Here is a 19,098-nt window from a genome sequence, read left to right as displayed (position 1 = left end):
TTCCAATACAGTGTTTTAGAGCGTTTCTGACAAGACGATATCATAGCCATTAATTTCTCCTCTCCTTTCTTGCGCTTAACTGCAGTGGAACACGAGCGGTCAGTTGTTTACTAGGAAATGTGCAGAATGAAGAAAACCAAGTTGTCAGCGAGATTAGACAATTGCAAGTATTTCGCTATATTCGAAGGTTGTTCCGCATTTTTCTAGCCTATTTATCCTGTTGACCGGGTAAGAGCTCTGCTTGAAGAGAATTACCTGAATATGGGTGCATTGTAAGCTAAAGCAGCGGGACATCACAAGAGAGAGTGAAACGCAAGACAAAGACAGTTAAAATTGGCCGGGTTTTCGCGCAGGTGTTCTTCAGCAAGATTAGCTATACTGAAATTCTAGATTTGATATTTCAGTCGCTCGATATATCGGGCCATGTGAAAAGTGTAGCTGGTAGATCAGCACGAACCCAATCATTAAAAAAGTGTTTATGCCCAGGTGCATGTATATTCATTTGTGTGCGCTCTGAAATCTCAGTTAATAAGAAGGAAAGAGAAGGTATTAGTGTCTGAAAAAGGTTTCCAAAAATGGCCCTTTTTGGAACTCAAATCGTGATCAGTATGATAATGGCGTGTGTACTACAAAAATTATCGTTCAGCTTCTCCTTTGCACGATGGTTGCTTGGAAAAAAATTGTTTGCGTATCTTCCACCGTCAATTCAAGAGCTTCAGGACGCTGAGGGTATAAAGGAAGAAAGCAAAAAACATAAAAAAAAGGTGAAACTTCAATGTAAAAGTATAAGTCAAGTCATTTTAAAATTAGTGGGGGGTAAGATATTACCAAGTTTTCAAAAAAAGAACAACTTTTTTTTTATAATTTTTAAAATGCACACGTCTGTAGGACTTTTGTAGTATTGATTGCTTATATGCATCTAATATGCACTTGAGAAGGTTACTTACACTAAATACGCATTGATTAATTTAAAAATAGTTGATGTGTTACATCAATCTAATAATGTCCTCTTGGCTGTTTCCGATTATTTTTCATATATGCATGGAATTCAAAACTGGTGAGGTACAAAAACGCTCGTACTCACAAGACGTATTGGTGTTTCATCAGTACGCAAAATAACGTTGTATTATTTATTTTTTTCCAGGGCTCTTCGCCAGACTATAAGATTAGTAAAAATGTGAATGTGGCTTTAGAACACATCCCGGTAACTGCGGACGATCTTTCGGCTTTGCAGTTTTATCCTGAATATCAGTGGCTCCTGGACTTCATGGCCTACACAACATTACTTTACGGGATCACAGAGGTTATTAACTTCTACACGAGTCGATGCTGGCTAAATTTTTGCCACTCTTTTGTCGGATTTTGCAATAACAGGAATATACTTATGTTTATAGTATTAATCACCATTTTATCGACGTTTGAAATTTAAGGTTCCGATTAAGTCTTGAAACACCTAATTTCATTATTTACTAATAAATGTTTACAGATATATCTATCATGAATAACCTCATATGAATGAAGTCTGAAGACAGGAATCACTTAGTAAAGTGACGAGTAATAAACTGAACGTGTTCTTAAATAGTACATAGTCAGTGAGTGACGTCATTTGAAATTTCTTAGGTGTACTTATTTATGCGGCCGAATTTAGATGAGGTCAACATGTCCGTCCTGTGGTGCCTATTAGTGGTGATCTTCGTCGTGCGAACGTTGCTCTCGTTGGCAAAAATTTACTTCCGATCTGAAGAGACTTCAGCCGAGCGCTCGATGTGCCTCGTGTGTGGTCTAACCTATCTTTTAATAGCTATGCTGATACTTATCGTTGATGAGAAATGGCTCGAGTTTGGACTCAGAGACGCCTATGACAGTTTTAAGGTAAGATAATAATTTGTCTGGTCAATCTGTAGATAGCAACGTGAACATTCGGTTCGCACACATTCAGTCAGACACATACGTGCAGACACAAAAAGATTTCAGGCTCGTGAGCTGTACAAAGGATCTCACGGCAGATATTGCATTGACAAATATAATTCATATGACTTTTATTTTTAGACATCGGTTACAAAATTCAGCGAGGAGATCTCCCTGGAAACTGCCGGACCAACATCGGAACTAATCTTCAAACTGAGTCTGGCAGCGTGGGCCGGAGTTGTTGGAGCGCTACTTGTTTTTCCTGGGATTCGCTTTGCACAGATGCATCGCGACTTACTAGCCAGTGATGTCATCGGCCCACCGGGCAAAATGCTCGTTCACCTCAACTTCGTATTCCCGCTGTTCGTCCTTATGATGTGGGTTACTCCGGTAGCTCGTGAGTACTTCACGCAGAGGATCTTCTCTGGAATGTCCGGCCCAGTTATGACACCGGACCAATTCGAAATATCGCGAATTATGACAATTATTATCGCCTGCGTACTGCGTCTATGGCTATTCAATCGCTACATGCAAGCCTATATGAATGTTGCGCAAAAAAAAATTCGCAACCTACAAAAAGAAGCCGGGCGCATACAAATTTCTGAGTTTCGCAAAACGATTTCGAGTGTGTTTAATTATTCATGTGTCGTCGCACTGCAATATGTGGCACCAGCTGTACTACTGCTATTCTCTGTCTTGTTATTGAAAACGCTGGGCGATTACAGTTGGGCAGGTTTGCCAGGCGAGACGATTTTGCCAAAATCATCCGTTCCACTACCATTTTCACTGCACCGGTTAAAAGAAGTGTTCACGCCAGCTCTGTTTCGTGGCGTCTTCAATTTTGCCACGTGGTGGATTTCAGCGTCGATTTTTTTCAACAGCATAATAGGCTATGCATTTTATTCGTATAATGAAAAGGCTTAATTTATTAGCAACAGTAGTAAAAGCAGCAGCTAAAAACAGCTCAAACGGAGTAAAACATAGTTTTTCAATTGCATGCATACGTGAGCGATATAACTTGATTTTAGCCAACAAAATCAATAAGAAGTCACGAGTATCTAAAAAAATACTCCGCAACTCGTTCAAGCTTAAGCCTTAAATATAAATTTAAAAAAATCAATTGTAAATTTAGTTAAGACAGAAGTAAAATCTTCGAATCTTTGTAGTGACAAAAAACCGATGTTTCTAAAATATGGTAACATAGCTTCCTAACATCCTGACGTGTGCTAAACGTAGAATCTGCAAAGCTATTTCAAACTACAAAACACGATTGACCTCGAGCGTAAATGGCAGCACCTGCCATAGTAATAATAATACGAAAATGACCTGAGAAGAGTGTGCGTTTGTTGTATCCGAGAGGACACGTGTTATATTTAAACGCACGAAACTTTTGTACAGTAATTTTTATACCCCAATAAAGTAAACTCATTCTATTACCTCAAAAGCTGCGAGTGTCAATCACTTAGATAAAGTCTTAAGCTAGAGAGCGTGCAAACAATATTCGTTTTACGAATGTTGGTAGTCTTTGCTTTACTTTGTAAATTAATTAAATACATACTGTATATACTAAAAAAGCGTGTTGCTGACGTGTCTAAATATATGTGAAATTGGTGTATGGATTGTCTGTTGTCATGAGATCCCGTTCCCTGGATTAAACGTTTTTTAGACGAACCTTCCACGCACATATAAGCTAATCAGAAAACTAGTATTAGATGTACTAAATTCACTATCCTTCCTAGTATGAATAGTACCCAATGCAGACGGCCTTCCTCAGGAGGAATTTCCATTAATGCAACTATTCGCTTCTGTGTCTAGTGGGAGTTGGCACGATCAGAGATGGAGTGCAGTCACAAAGCTCTTGGGCATTTGGTACAAAAATGGAAGACTGTATGCAGCCTGAAGGATTAAAAGTCAACACCCTATGTTTTGGTTGATTAAAGATAATAAACTTTACTAGAAGCTGCAATTCTTCATATTAGTGTGCTCTTGCGCAGCTAAAGTGTAAAATAATAATAATAATAACAATATAGCAGCAATCTATTTCACTTATTCACTTAATTTTAGATTATAACTTAAGGGAAGTGAATTCAAAAAATAGTTGGAAGATATGTAGCCGTACTAATCAGCTTTAGGAACGCTGGGTAAAGTGGTTTTAGTTGTTGAGTTCGAAATGTAACTAGTCTACATGTAGTGAAATTAATTATGTTTTATCCGTACATTCTGCTGAAATTCATCTAATTGAATTTTAATAGCCATAATAATACTAAAACTGTTTCAGCCTTAGCCCTGCATTATTACCTAGTAGTAATTCTAACGATTTACTGCGCCCTTCGTGCAAGTTTTAATACTATTATCACAATGAATGTTACTACGAATAACGTTAAGTGCGGATAGCATTTTTTACGTGAAAGAGCATTTGGTTTACGAGTACTGGCAGGCTATTGCTACTGCAGCTGAAACGGGTGCTTCTGCGTGAAAAAGATGCTTTGAGACACCGATTTATCATACATCCACTTGTCTATACTCGTCCACTAGGAAATTTGTTCACAGTGTATATAGCCATACAATAAATCTTGCAACACCATCGGCATGTCCCATGCTAAAATCAGCGTTAGCGAACATTTTCCTATTGCATGTGACGCTGCTGAAAAGCGGGAGGAACACAGTGTGTTTGTGTGTGTTAATCATTTCAAGAATGCGAATGTTTTTGTGGCCTACAAATGTGTATTTTTTACAAGTGCCATGTTTTGAATACGTTTATTTTTAGTAAAAGCGGGCTTGCTATTTTTATACCTTTTTTTGTCTGCTATAGGAAATTAATTTTCTCTAACCTATTGCTGCGTTACATTTTTATATCTAGTAATATAATTGAAAAGAATTTGATTAATGTGACATTAGCGAAGCTTGTAGGAAATATATATATATATATATAACGACAATGTTTGAATTGATTACTTTTTGGACTAGTGTGCCGTGATTGTGATTTTTTAATATGAGCTGGAAGTACTCTTTTATTATTATTCGCATCCCACTGTATTTTTTAAATTATAGTTTCTCCAAGTAAAATAATAATTCATTAAATTTTGTTGCGTTCACCCAACATGACTCAAAACGGACAGCTGCAATAGCATACAACAAACTTCAATTACTAATTAGAGATTCAAACAATGTTACTGAAATTCAAACTAAGGCTTTCTGATTATCGAAACTGTAATTTTAACCTGTATATCAAGCATACTTAGGTAGAGAAGGTGCCAAGTGAAACGCATCTGTACTTTGTAGATCTCAAACTGACATCTTTTGAAGATCAACACGAAGCGACGTCACAAACAGCAGAAGGAACACCACCGTTGCCGCCGTGACATGTTACGATCAAACCAAATGTTCCGAGTTTTTAGATCTAGTATTGCCATTGAAACATTGCCGCTTGAGACGGCTCTGGCCTTCCCCTGATACGAAACAAAATTACGTCTACGCTTGCTTTCAGTTCTAGACTGCCTCCCGAATTGTCCCTAAGTTTAGCAAACAAATAGTACTACTGCACAATCACGAGAACATACGATGCATGCAGGTAAACAGAAACCTTCTGCTTGAGAAACCTCAACATATAAACTATCGCAGCTTGATCTCAAATGGTCAGTTTTGTTTTTAATGACTGATTCGGTTTGTAATGTTTTGCTTGAGGGGAAGACTATAGCCGAACGATAGCATCGTAAACAGCGACAACTAGCGACACGAAGGTTTTTGTCTGTGCTTATAATGACCGCGTTGCTGACTATATTGCAGCTTAAACGTGGCTATTCATTTTACACTTCAGTGCTTTTGCAACAGCAAAACGCTAGGCTCTTTTGTGCTGAACCACGATGCCGTGCTTAGTCCTTCCCAGCAAGACCGGGGTTGCATAAGGAGCATTTATGTTAGGTTGTTGAAATTCTCTTCGAGATAAACGATGTCGAACAACAGATATTAGAAGCCATTAGTCTGGTGCCTTCTCCGGTTAGCAGTTGAACGAGAACGGCACGTTGAAGGACAACCGTGCCCGCGATAGTCTCAACGCTTTTCGACAGAACAGTGAAGATCACTGTTGATGATGAATGCGCCAATTTTATGACAATAATCTTTTTTGGCAAGAAACTTTAGAGTACTGTGCTCTTAATCAGTTGCTCGCTCTTAGTGAAAAACAAGATCAGTTCCTGCATACTTGTATAAAGTATATAGTGATACATATAACTTTACATACAATATAAAATTGATAAATAATGGAACAATGCAATACCGTACGTTGCAATAGAAAATTGATACAACAGTGGAGCAGAATGGCAATCGTTTATGAAAAATAAGTCGTACGCTACTAGCATGGATAACTTGGTAAACAAGTAATAAAATGTCAATGTAAGAGAAACTAGCAAAACTCGCATTTTCATTTATATTCCTAAATTCGTCTGTCTTTATTGCAAGTGTTGACACTGCGTTGGTAAATGGTATATATCAGGCATGTGTCTTTGGCTGCGACCAAACGTTCTATTGCTTTTTTAAAAGCACTTTGCAAATGTATACAAGAATACAGCAGTAAGAGAGCTGTGCAGTAGTTATTTGATTGCTATCTATGGGTTGTTTGGTCGTAATTATGCCCAAAATTGCCACATAAGGACAAGCGGTCTCTACTGTCTCTATGCGCATGTAACAACTTTTTTCATCGAAGTTTTGCTTAGATAATCACGCATCTAGCAACGTAGACTGTCGCTTTTATAGCTCGACACGAATTAATAGATATTTATCCCGATTTATCTTAACAGTACTGTTTTAAAAACGGCCTTGCAGAAGAAACTGAAAGGAACTTTTCAAACATTAGGCACGCAAGTATGAATCACGCATTTTTCGTCGCAGGTTTACAGACCACTAACCAAGTAAATGCTATACCTGAACACAATGTACTTATCTAGCTACGATGACAGACAGTCTTAAGTATGGACATGTCGCGCTGCGCATTGACTGGGGCGCGGAGCGAACGCAGGAAGGAGGGCAGTAGTTGCTGGTGGCCCGAGCATACAGGAATTTGTAACCAATTTCGTCTAAATAACATTTTCCCAGTTGTCGCACTGGCGGCACAATCTACAGCTGGCTACAATAAACCCCAGGGGCAACCTAGAGTGTTGTTGTTTTAATTTCATTGATCTGCTTACGACGAGCGCCGTTGCAGTAGTAACTAAATATTTTTCCCAACTCTTCCGAGTTTTTCATTTAGACGCAGCACGTATACTTACGGGATGGAAACAGGCACTATTTAAACTCTATTTAAACTGTAATAATTCGAGGCAAATGCCTAAATATAAGCGGTCACGCCAACGAAGCTGTAAGTATAGCAGGAACTCTACTGTGCTCGAAGAACTTACCAATAGATCTACAAATCTATGCTAGCCTACATACACATATCGCTTAAGTATATTGAATTACAGAAATAAAATTAAAATCAATATCAAACTAGGATGAGAAGATCTGCACTTATGATATCGACCTTACCACCTCTGAAGTTGATACCAAATCAAACGCGCGTTTGCCCTAAAAGTAAGTCGATCAGTGTGCATCTATGCCTAGCGCATTTCAATGTCCACTAGTCAACAACGAAAGCCCCCTAAAGCGGTTACAATACGCATATGTGGAAAAAACAACGTAACTCGCAGCGAAATGTACAACTGTCACGTAATTCTATCACGTAATTCGGCGTTTTTTCACTTTTCTGACGACACCCCATTAACCACTATAACAGTTTTATCCGTTCAATAAAAGCAGGGCTTGTTCCTCGGTTACTGGTTCGTTAGTCAGCCTTTGCGGGATTGACACAGGAGCCGCTCCGTCGGGATAAATTCAGGGATGAAGGAGGTTATTATCGTTATTGTCATTCCGTATGGGTCACTTACGTTAAGCTACTATAATTATCGCTATATTCGATTAAACTCTCCCAAAGCATAAAACCGACTGGTTCCCACAACAATCTTGGTCTTCATTTTAATTGTTGTTGCACTTTAAGATAGCCAATTTGGCAGAATAGAGGCAATATTTGTGGAAGTCGTGTGACGAAATGGACTACTATTTTGTGAGTTCTAGTCGTGAATACCATATCGGTAAAAGTTGCAATATTTAGATCAACAAGCTGACGCTGACTGAGAAATATAAAGTGTCACGTTCGATATTGTACAATAAAAACTATGGGACGTTGTAGCAGTAAACTATACGCAAGTGAATGACAAACTCATAACAACGGGCCATTGTTGAGCTTATTGAGCTTTCACTGTATCGTTCGCGCTGTCTGTCGTTGTCGTTTTTTTGTTAGTGATCTCGTGTGGCTACAGGATTGGTGCTCTTCTCTCCTCTTTGCAGTAACTTCAAATTCTACCATTTGAGTATTCCGCTGGTAACACCATATATTGATATGGTCATTTTTGAGCGTAAAAATGCTCGTAATGTTCAGTAGAAAAATTGATCTTGAATAACTTGTTCTATCGGGGGTATGCCTTTTATTTCCCAGAGAGTGCGAAATCGCTTAGCGAAAGATGCATGTTGCAGTGCAAATGATATAAAGATATATTCAGCAGCTCTTCTGCAGCGGTGAAAAGTCTACCAAAAGAAAAAAACCCTTTAGTTTATTGTGTAAACTTTCCTAGTTTCCTATTTTCCATAGAAAGAAGTGGCCATTCTCAACATAATGCGCCGTATGCTAAAGGCATAAAATACATAATCTAGCAGTTTGTTTATGACTAAAATACTACTTTTCAATATAAGAATAAAACACTCGGGTTCGGAAGTAGCTAAGAGAGGTGTTTTTAAGTTGTCGGCAAAAAGAGGTCCGTCGAAGAAGGGACGAAAAAAAAGTGTTTTATAGCTCTACGTGAAGTGTATAGAATACCCTGCGACCTTGATATTATCAGCAGACCATTTACCACAGGAATCAATGAAACTCATTGTTCCTTGGAATTGATGGCTGAAAGAAACAAATCGTGTTTAGCGCATTTGATAGCCAAATGAATAGAGATGAACCCTTAGGTGAGTGCCAGAAAAAATGAACTTTTTAGAACATGCAGGATTATATATCCACGGTTAGTTTAAATTCGGCGTATATAAATCGATTATTTTACAACAAAAAAAACGTTCATACTTTTAGTCTTCTCTTCGGTGTTAGAGCTAAGAGCTCTACTAATTTAATAATACGAGGATTTCGAGTGGCTGCATCGAAACGACATTCAATGTACTATTTCATTACACAGGAACGAAGGGCATCTCCGATATAAAACAATCGACCAGAGATAACAGGTTCTTGGACAGCTAGAAGCATGCAGCTCATACCCCAGTTTGTGTTAGGATCAGCCAACAACATCTGAACGGTTTCCGCTACATCAACACAGTCTGATTCAGCTGTAGCTACATCGCACATTTAGGCCATATTAGTGCTCTTTTTATGACGTAGAATCCGCTTCCATGGCTATCATCAACGCCGCCTGCTCTTTATCACCGGAGCCGACAAGCACGGTAACAACAGCAGCAGACGTACTTAATAAGACGCCTCTTTTGTGGCCCTGTTGGCAGTAACTGGGTGAGTTTGCCCTAAGTAAAGAACGAAAAAGCCTTTTAGAAGCTCAGCATTACCAGGGGTTAATTTAAAATTGATGCAACGTCTTTTGATTCATGATTACCTCATTAGTGAAGAGGACAACGGGTGTACCAACTTAGTTGTACAAAAACGATCTCCCTGAAATCGTGAATCCTTAGTTGTACAGGTCAGTGTGAAAACCGTAGCTTTGCATTGAGAAACCTAGAACGAATCATAGAAATTGTTATTTTGTCAACTCTCTGTTTGGCAGGTGGTTCATTCATCATCAAACTCTTTTGCGTACTGGCTCGACAAGGACGGTTTAATACATAACGAAGATGCACTGATGTCGTCGTATATCCAAGTCGAATGACAAAAGAGCGATACCAAAAAGCAATTATCTTTGTGTTTCAAACAGCTTTCGAACTATCAGAGAAGAAACTTCTCCGATTCGTTCTGAAACTACTCATCTGACACTGCAGTGAGAGGGTAAAAGGGAACAAGTATTAGAAATGTCGAAGTTTGAACCGCTCTTTGGCGAACACAAAAGCTAAAAGCAGATAATGTACTTGGACCATTTACTAGCCTACCAAATACAGCAGCGGATATTAAAATTCTATGTTGCAATTTAGTTTTGCGACACTTACAGCCAATAGTCAATACTCAGGCTATAGTTACAAATTATACAAATAAAAATAGCTTCAATTAGTATTGCCACTATTTGTAACTGATTTTATCATAGAAACATATACATACATACAACTGATATACGTGTATAGCTGCATACTTTGAATCAACAATGAGCTCTAAGCAAAAATAGAACAAACAAAATAAATTGGAAATAAGTTTGAATTAAATCAATGTTACGACATGTTGTGAAAAACTAACAATTTAATCAAAGCCGTAATTTCAGCAAAAAGAGAAGTATGTTGAAACAGCTGACGTGAATAATATAAACACTACGTCTATACTAAAATCAATGCTTTTGTAAGAACTTAATTCAATGAGATATATTTGGCGTTTTCGTTTACACTAGACATTGTCCTCCTCATTTCATCTGGATCGGGCATAAGAGTCTCCTCTGAAGTCTTTAATACGTAAACTTTACGTCATTCGATGGCGGGTAAGTTCTGCACGTTTTTCAAGTCGCCGGCAAATAAATCCCTCGGCGGATCCTTGCACAGCGATCATTTGTAACCCTTAATGGTCAATTTTAGTTAGTCTTTTTTAAAATGAGTTCGCCTCACATTACACAGGACAGGTATAAATTTCTCGATCTGGATTTTTTTTTGCTTTTTCAAATCATTAGAAAAGTTGTGCTATCTCTGCTTTTCTTTCGAATACCAAATAACAAAGAGCGAGCGATTGACGCAGGTGCTGTTGTTCGTGTAGCGACTACCAATGAATGCCAAAATAAACCTACATGTTCCTGCACTTTTTTTAATACCTGTGTTAAACATGAGCTACGATCATCTTTAGTCTATTCATCTAACTACTTTATGTCATGCAAGTCAAGGCACAACTTTATTGAACAGCTTTTTATACTATGGTCTGTCAATATGCGGGTCTAGTTACGCCACACCGTCTGCCAATATATTGTTATCAACAATAAGGAACTTCAGTGTCAAGGTCGGTAATACCAGACACGTATACGGTTACTTTATGAAATAAGAGCTCGTTCCGTTCGCGCCAAAACATTACGACTACTAAGTAAATCTGAATTGTCTCAAGACTGCACCTCTCTGCAAAAATATTTCAACTACTGATTGAACAATCTGTATTTGTTTGTTCTCGCCTGAAAGAATATTGTTAGCTCTATACATATTCATTTAGACATCACTGACATGTTTGCGGCGTTCCAAGGCTTCTACGGCTCGACGAATAGCTTTAACGATTGTTAGCTTACCGCGTGTGGGTGGTCTTAGCGGTTCTCTCGCTGTTCCCCAGATTCTGCTTTCAAATCGTTACCTTAGAACATCCCTCATGAAGCCTCCGAGGTATTGTTTTGTGAAGTATCCAAACATCGATATGCTCTGGTTTGTAATATTCATTGGCTCGCATCACCTGCATTTTAAGAACAAAGTAACTGGCACTAAAATTCATGTTAACATAATCTCAACTCTTGCGAGGCCGTGATGGAAATCTTGAACGTTAATATACTTTCTAAATTCCTTTCACGAATGTCTGCTGCTTCCGCTACACGTTAGACATTCAATAATAACAACACCAATTTCCTCCATAGAAAATACTCGAGCTAAAGAGATTCGCACGTCTCTAATGGGATATTCAGCGTTCGCCGAGGGTAAACTAGTGAATTTAAATTCTTTTAATTTTTTTACATTTCCACCCTTCACAAGGCTGAATCTTAGTGCTGTATCGGACCGGCGTAAGTGGTTTTTGGTTATAATTTCATGACTGAAATGATTTACGTGGAAAAGATTATTTTTTCATATAAAAAGTAAATAATAAAGTTAGATCGTTCCTCTTGTGCTAGAACTACCAGTGAAACCGAACCGTGTTTTCAGGCTAAGCTTAGTAGATTTCACCTTTCGAACTTCTGCAGCAACAAAATAATTAAAATAGGCCTAGGCTTTCTGCGCGAAGCCTTGCGTATACTTGCCGTTTTTTTAACTAACTTTTGAGAAGTTTGTGTAGAAAATTTTCGCAAGATATCTTACCAGCTAAATTAGACAATAAGAGAGAATTGGAAATATGTTCCAGTAGAAACTGGAAAAGTCCTACACACAGTACGGATATCAACAACACCCGATAGAGTACGATACGTCAACATGTCTTCCTACTAGGCCTTTCTGTTCAGGCTCTGTAAAAGCACCATAGGAGCTGTTCGTTTTATGCTAGTTTAAATTGGCACCCTTAGCTGAAGTAGAAAATGTTTAGTGAGCAGTAGCATTATTTGACAGGTACTATTTCAAAGATACGATATATCAAGCTAAGCTGCTTGCATTTATTATGATCTCGTTGACTAATACTGCTAAGGTGTGGTTATTTGTTTAGTATTTCACGAGTAACCTAGCCTTATGGAAATCTACTGTCGTCTTTCCACTAAATCGGTGCTGAAAGGTTAAGCGTTAGAAGAATGAGATGCGGAACAAAAATAAAACGGTTAGCAAATCTCAGCAAAAAGAAGAGAAAGCTTGTCTCGACAGAGAACTATTATCACCACGGAAAGGTTAGACGTATTGCGTCACCTAGGTCGACAGATGGCCATAGGAACAAAACATCTTGAAATACGGATGCGATCATGGCCAACTGGAGGACATTCTCCACAGCAAATGATATTGAAACAAATGTTCGACCTTACGCTTTTAGAATCAAAGATGGTAATCAGTTTCGAAATTAATTAGAAAAACGCTTGCGTTGTCTGAGACACGGTAACGCAGGTAATCAATGGCAAATTAGCATTACTTGACTCACTAAATCTTGCACCACCATATAAGCCACCAAAGGCATAGCAAAAGCGCACTTCTCAATTCTTCATCGCCAATCTGGGAGTTCGTTTTATGTTAACTTTGTCAGCCGAAAGAGTTATTAAGGACAGAAGCGGGTGTCTAGGGTGAACGTTAAGGAAACGTAACAAAGATCATTTATTTTTGTCAACTGTTCCGAGTACTATTAATTTAAAAACTCTTAAGGTAGTCACATGCTGGAAGCGCCCGTTGGCACAGGATACCATCGAGTGGATAGTTCTGCCCCCGATCGTTAAACGAAAACTAACTCTAGCGACAACCGGAGGCAAAATTCTGTGGCTGGAAGCAATAAATATCGTAACGACGAAACTCCTGCTGCTGAAGGGTTACAACGATAATAATTAGTACTGGAAACATTGGTCATTTCAGCGCCTTCTTCGTGTAATGCTATGGACGACATTAACCAGCACGCTGTTTTTACGTCCTGAATGTATCACTATAGATAAGGTTTAAGCGAACCAATAAATACTGCAAATTGGAATTAATATCCTAATTATCATCACAGTTAGAAAAGGAATAATACCGAAAGTTTCGCCGAAAATCTAACGTTCAAAATATAAACGACATAGTTGTAGCTACAAAATAACAATAATAAAGTACCACAACGAGCCAATAATTGAACGAATATCTATTTATTATTATTATTATTATCTACCCATCGAGCTGTTAATTATGTTACTTTCTCTATTTAAATGTGGCATGTTTAGGAACAAATCAAATTTATTTCTGCATTGTATACCATCTACTACAACTAACTATTGCCCCGCATTGTTTAACTGTCTGTTGGCCTCATTCATTAACGAAAGGACATGCGAAAACAACACCTTCATTATGAGTACATAGTGGCGTAAGTATTAGCCTATTTCTGGGTTTGTTGCATGTAATACGGCTTGACTGCTGCAAAACACCTTGCGTTTAACATAACGGAGGTGTATAAAATTGTAAAGAACTCCTATGAAAAGCACAATACAAGATTTGAACACGTCAGCTACTTCCTACTCTTAGTTACTACTGGAGTTATTATTATGAAGTTGGCCCGAAACTCGAAAAAGCTAATTAAGATAATGGTTTAATAACTAAGTAAAAGTAACATGGGTAAATCTCGCAGTCTGGTCTTCGTTAGAACTATACATCAACGCAATGGGGTACGACAGTGTCAATATGTCTACGCTGACGCACTACCTACGCGATTGGAGTGGTAAACGCACGAGCTAGTTTTTTGATTATTGTTGAAAGAGTGCTTTGATTGGACTGTATTGATCAATAATTTAGTACAAGCCAAAACAACAAATAGGGAACCCCCAGCAATCAAAACAAAAGTACAGGTTTGGAATGGGACTTATATACCTTTAGTATTATGGAAAGACCTAATCCCCTGAAACACTGCTTAACAGAAACACCAAACCTGAAACCGGAAAGATATCAGACCAAATCACATTTCTGGCATTTAATACTAAGATCAACGTTTCTCAGACATGGAACAAATCATCGATAAACAGTATCTCTCGTTTAAGAATATATCCGTTTCGGAAGCCAATCAATGTATAACTCGAAATGTCCCTTGGTAACAAGCTTCAATATTTTGAAGCACCAGGTTGGCATGATGCTGTGGGACGAAATAAGTGTCGTGTCCGCTTCGAAAGTACATACAAGACTCAAATATGTTGCAAGACGAAATCTTGTCAATTCTTTCTGTTTTAGGTGTTTACTTTACCTCTATCAAGGGTTCTACACTGAAAAGAAGGGTGCAACTTGCACGGGCTATAAATGCAATAGTTATTGCTTGGCTTCTTTTACTTCGTCTATATAATGATAGTTCAAAATTTTCGAAGTGTAAAACATAGCGTTCTCTTTTCATTTAAAATAGCTTATACGCCGTTTGTCACTTTGGGCACAGTGGTATAGAGGCAAAGTAAGTTAAAAGGAAACATATTCATATTCAAGTTTACTTACCATTTTGGGCACGTGGATGGACGGCGATGGAGGACGGTTGCTCCTGTCATCATCAGGTGTTCGAAGAGGTGCCTTCTGGAGTCGCCGCAGTCATCATTGTAGCCGTTCTCATCGTCGGTTCTTTACTGAAACAAAAATGATCACAACAGCTGTTCCAATCAAACTAACACCTCTACATGAGGATTTCGTTCGGTCTTAAAAAACGTTTGCTCGTATGAGCCGTTTGCCTGCATAATTCAATGACAGTGTTCAAGCTACTGTCTGCTCTTCCATCCTTTGCCGGGCTAGAAAAACGTGTTGCTTTTCTTCATCATTAAAAAGTCGTCAAGCTAAAAACAATGAGTGTCAAAACAAGATGCCTTGTTCAGTTTAGCAGTAACATCGAAGACGCTCATCCAAACAGCCTCGTTCTAAATGATTGCGCAGACCTTAATCCAGAGCCATAACAATTGAGAAGTATCACTGGCGACTTTATCCGGTATTGGGAGTTTCATGCGAACGTCATATCGAATGTACTACAAGTCTGTAATCTTCAGGCCTGTGAATGGTTTGACTAGCAAGTCATATTGAAATTTAGGCGCGCTTGCAAGTACCTCAAAAATAGTGTTAATAAAAATTTCGCCAAGGTCACGATCTTGTCTAGAGACGGCCATTTGGCTGAAAAAGGGTGATTTTTGTGCTCAGTACGATCTATTGTATGAAAGCTAATGATCTACTCGTCCGCGGTACCTTGCTCTTGGAAAGAGATAATTCGTCCAAATTTACGGTAGCATTAACAAATTAGTAGCAGACGAGCAGGAGAAATAGAAGTTAGAGCCTACGCACGGCTTTCCATCCTTGTCAAACGAAGGGTATGACTAATCTATACAAATCATATAAGAGTAATGAAAACGTACGTGACATTGTTAAAAAGGAAACAGCCATTTATTACTGGGTACACGTTCGGTCATACTGAACCACATGTCAAATTACTAAGTATTAATTGGTCATTGACTATTGTTATTAGTGTTACTTTTAAGAATAGACAAAAACAATGTAAGTACGAAAAACAAAATAAAGTAACATTTTCGACTGTTCGCCACGGTCAATTGTACTATCAGATGAACTAATCGACAGTCATATAATTGAAAACTGTCGCGCGGTTGATCGGCGACTACGACAAGGCTTATATAAATTGCTTTGTGAATGAATCGTGTGCGGAAATTCATAGACAAGCAATAAAACGATGCATTAGCTTTTGATGAGCGTGATAAACAAACCTTAATGAGGAATAAAATCGAATTTTCAGAAACACGAACATTTTTATCTGCATTTTTTTTTTTTGTTATTACTGTTATATTTTTGTGAAGTTTTTATTGTATTTATCCTGTCCAATCGAATCGTCATAAACTGAAACGTTGATTAACGCATCTACGCTACGCGCTCTGCCAAGCTGCTGCGTCTACTATGTAAGAAAACTACCGACATATCAGCTCACAAAAGGCCAACATGTAAAAATGATTTAGTAATCGGCTATAAAGATGCAGCCAACAAGAACGGGAATGACTCACAACGATAAAGCGCAGGCGAATATTGGACGTGCAAGAAGTTCAAAGTTGGCATTTGTAAATTGGAAACGATTTCTGTCTTACGAAAGCCAATCAAAAGCTGGATCCGGAGAAGACTACCACAGCAGCGGCCGTCGCTGCTTGAACCAGGCGGACACAACATGGATATTCATGCGTTCACAAGCGCGTTTTAATAGGAGCTTCATTCTTCATGGTGATTTTTTATGCAATGAAAGGAAGCTCATTAGGCATTTACGTAACCATCAAGAAGCTCTATTTCTGAAAACCTTAAAGATTATAATAGCTGAGCAAATCTTCTCCATCCAATCAAACCCTACGCGTGTTTCTTCAATCGTATAACTATTCACGCAACTATTCACATCTATATATCATAGAAGCATTGGGATATGCGTCTTTTCAAATACGTACCGCTACCCGGACGTCTAATTTAAATCGTTTTGCCACTTTCTGGCGTTCGCCTACGAACAGAGCTGTTCCGTGTCCCTGCGCAAACTCCAACAATAATAATGACACACTTCATTAATGCAAGTACAAGACCGGATCAAGGGGTATATGCTCTGGGGCATTAAAATAAGGGGCCCAATTTATTCCAAGTTTCGAAGCAGCAAGGCTTACGTCACCCTGATCGATAAGAACGCCCTTTAGAAAACTGCATACACTTTAACCACTCTAGGACCTTATTAATATAATCCTCATTATATATTCATATGGGCAAAGAATTATTTACTTTTTAAAGTATAGCATCAACCACAAATAGAAATAATTTTTTTCGGTATTTTTCAATAAAGAGGCTCTAACACCGGATAAAATGAGATCGCGCTTATCCAACGAGCAGAGAACATAGGATGTAAAAAGTGGTTTTCTTCGGTAAAATATTTCTCGTCTTTTGCCTCCGCAGACAGTACATAGACTATATATCGAATAATGGGGTATATGAATACGTGAACATGTATTCTTCAAATGATAAGAAGACAGCTCAGCAGCAGTAGCAGTAGAAGGGCTAGTATACTGGGTGAATCAGAAAAATGACCGAAGGAGGGACAGTTTACAATAAATTTCCTCTGCCAAGTAAATGCTTTGACAAGAATAATTGATAACGAACGTTAAAAGACTAGAACGTCTGAAGCAGCAAATCTTAGGTCTTGCTGGGTTGCTATGACGCTTAGTGAATAACGTATTTGTCTGCTAGTTTTAAGGACACGCTGTTTCGTGCTGGAAAGGGCCGGCCGTCTGATGGAATGCCTAACAACGATGGCGAGCGTAAACTTTCAAACACGAAGGGTTACTGTGACACAAACAAGCAACGTAGTTTTAAATAGGCTCAGATTTTTAGACCGATCCAGATCACAAATCCCGAAGATACAATAGAATGTTTCCCTTACATGCCTATCTTGTATTCATTTGTATCTGACCTCTTAAATCTTGTTTGGATATGATGAGTCGGAGCAAAAGATGCGTTGCCAGGCACCTTCTGTCGAACAGCTTGCAATGTATTTAGTTACGAACGTTTGTGATCTCTACACCTTGCTCTGTCGTGTTTTACTGCCTAAGATGTCATTGTCTAATTTTATCACTTTCATAGAACTCAGACGATAGCAGGTTACGAATGCATAAGACTACATAATTACTGGTTCTGATATAAACTCGTCGTAGTTAGTTTACTTCTAGCGGTAATCGAGAAAAAAACATACGGTAACTTCGACTACCACGCCTCGTTCTTAGTCATCGAAGTCACAACTCAGTCTGTTCTATCTTACAGTGCAGAATACAAGTAACGCATAATTGACTTCGTAGTGTGTGGTCTTTGTTGGGCGTTCATCGATGACTGCAATTTAACATTGCGACCTTTAATACATTGCTACTTTTTTGTTAGCTGTGCAGAAAGCAACTTGACAAAGTAAGCAAATTATTAACTCTGTTCGTTTTTCTCCGTGACGGGCATTAGAAATAGGATTTTCAGAATTTTCCAGAAAACTAAATGCGGCAAGTCGTTTATCAAATGGAAGACACCACAAAATGACTGGCATAGGGATCAGTAAAGCAGAAAAATGTTTTCCGTGCACGTAACATGCATTATATACGTCATACATTGTTATTCTGTCTGTTACATCGTCTGACGCCGGTATTAGTCGCAGTCAACCAAAATGAAAATTCACTAAAGCCGAACGTATTACCTCGGCCTAGGAGGGCCTGCGCGATGTGTGGTGCTGTCCGTGATGATAACTGTTGTATTTCAGTCTCCTCTAATCGGCTGTCGTCGATACAAAAAGAAATGATTTCTGCTACGTTGCGTCATATGCCACGATGCATGCAAGCGCACATCCGAGTGCGAGCTCTCCCTTCTACCATACGATATGCATCAATTTCAGTAGATGTAATCACAACCAGTTCTCTCTATAGCGAAAATGGTATCTATCTACCGCCCGTCTCTGTGTTGGCTCGCATTCAACCCGTGTTTTTGGGGTTGTTGTCGTTGTCGTTTCTGGTACCTCTATCATCGGCTGACTCTACTGTTGAACACAGCTTAGCACGTTGACGGCCCCACAGCGTACGCACGCTTTCCTCAAGCGGTGGAAGCAGCGGCAGCAGTAGTCAT

The 19,098-nt window shown here is 38.7% G+C and overlaps 1 protein-coding gene and 1 long non-coding RNA gene across 4 annotated transcripts; one reads left to right on the top strand and one right to left on the bottom strand.

The window, feature by feature from the left end:
• Window positions 1-7: 7 nt before the first annotated feature.
• On the top strand, window positions 8-3,352 carry emei (transmembrane protein 161-like emei). Its single transcript, XM_022837562.2, has 4 exons — window positions 8-764; window positions 1,145-1,303; window positions 1,621-1,872; window positions 2,050-3,352. The coding sequence occupies exons 1-4, from the start codon at window positions 576-578 to the stop codon at window positions 2,830-2,832; spliced, it is 1,383 nt and encodes a 460-aa protein (XP_022693297.1). The 5' UTR covers window positions 8-575; the 3' UTR covers window positions 2,833-3,352.
• A 1,965-nt stretch (window positions 3,353-5,317) lies between these two features.
• On the bottom strand, window positions 5,318-18,667 carry LOC111262925 (uncharacterized). 3 transcript variants are annotated; one of them, XR_015312086.1, is made up of 5 exons: window positions 16,911-18,667; window positions 14,935-15,059; window positions 11,338-11,557; window positions 9,597-10,692; window positions 5,318-9,507 (listed from the first exon to the last, which is right to left on the bottom strand). It is a non-coding gene; the product is annotated as an uncharacterized LOC111262925 (long non-coding RNA). The 3 variants fall into 3 exon arrangements; XR_002681926.2 differs by having other exon boundaries at window positions 11,400-11,557; XR_002681925.2 differs by having other exon boundaries at window positions 9,597-9,715; window positions 11,400-11,557.
• Between the last annotated feature and the right edge of the window lie 431 nt (window positions 18,668-19,098).

Source organism: Varroa jacobsoni, unplaced genomic scaffold (assembly GCF_002532875.2).
Source record: "Varroa jacobsoni isolate VJ856 unplaced genomic scaffold, vjacob_1.0 scaffold_713, whole genome shotgun sequence".
Classification (NCBI taxonomy): Eukaryota; Metazoa; Arthropoda; class Arachnida; order Mesostigmata; family Varroidae; genus Varroa; species Varroa jacobsoni.
The sequence above is the reverse complement of the archived record's forward strand: the minus strand, read 5'-3'. Positions and strand labels throughout refer to the sequence as shown.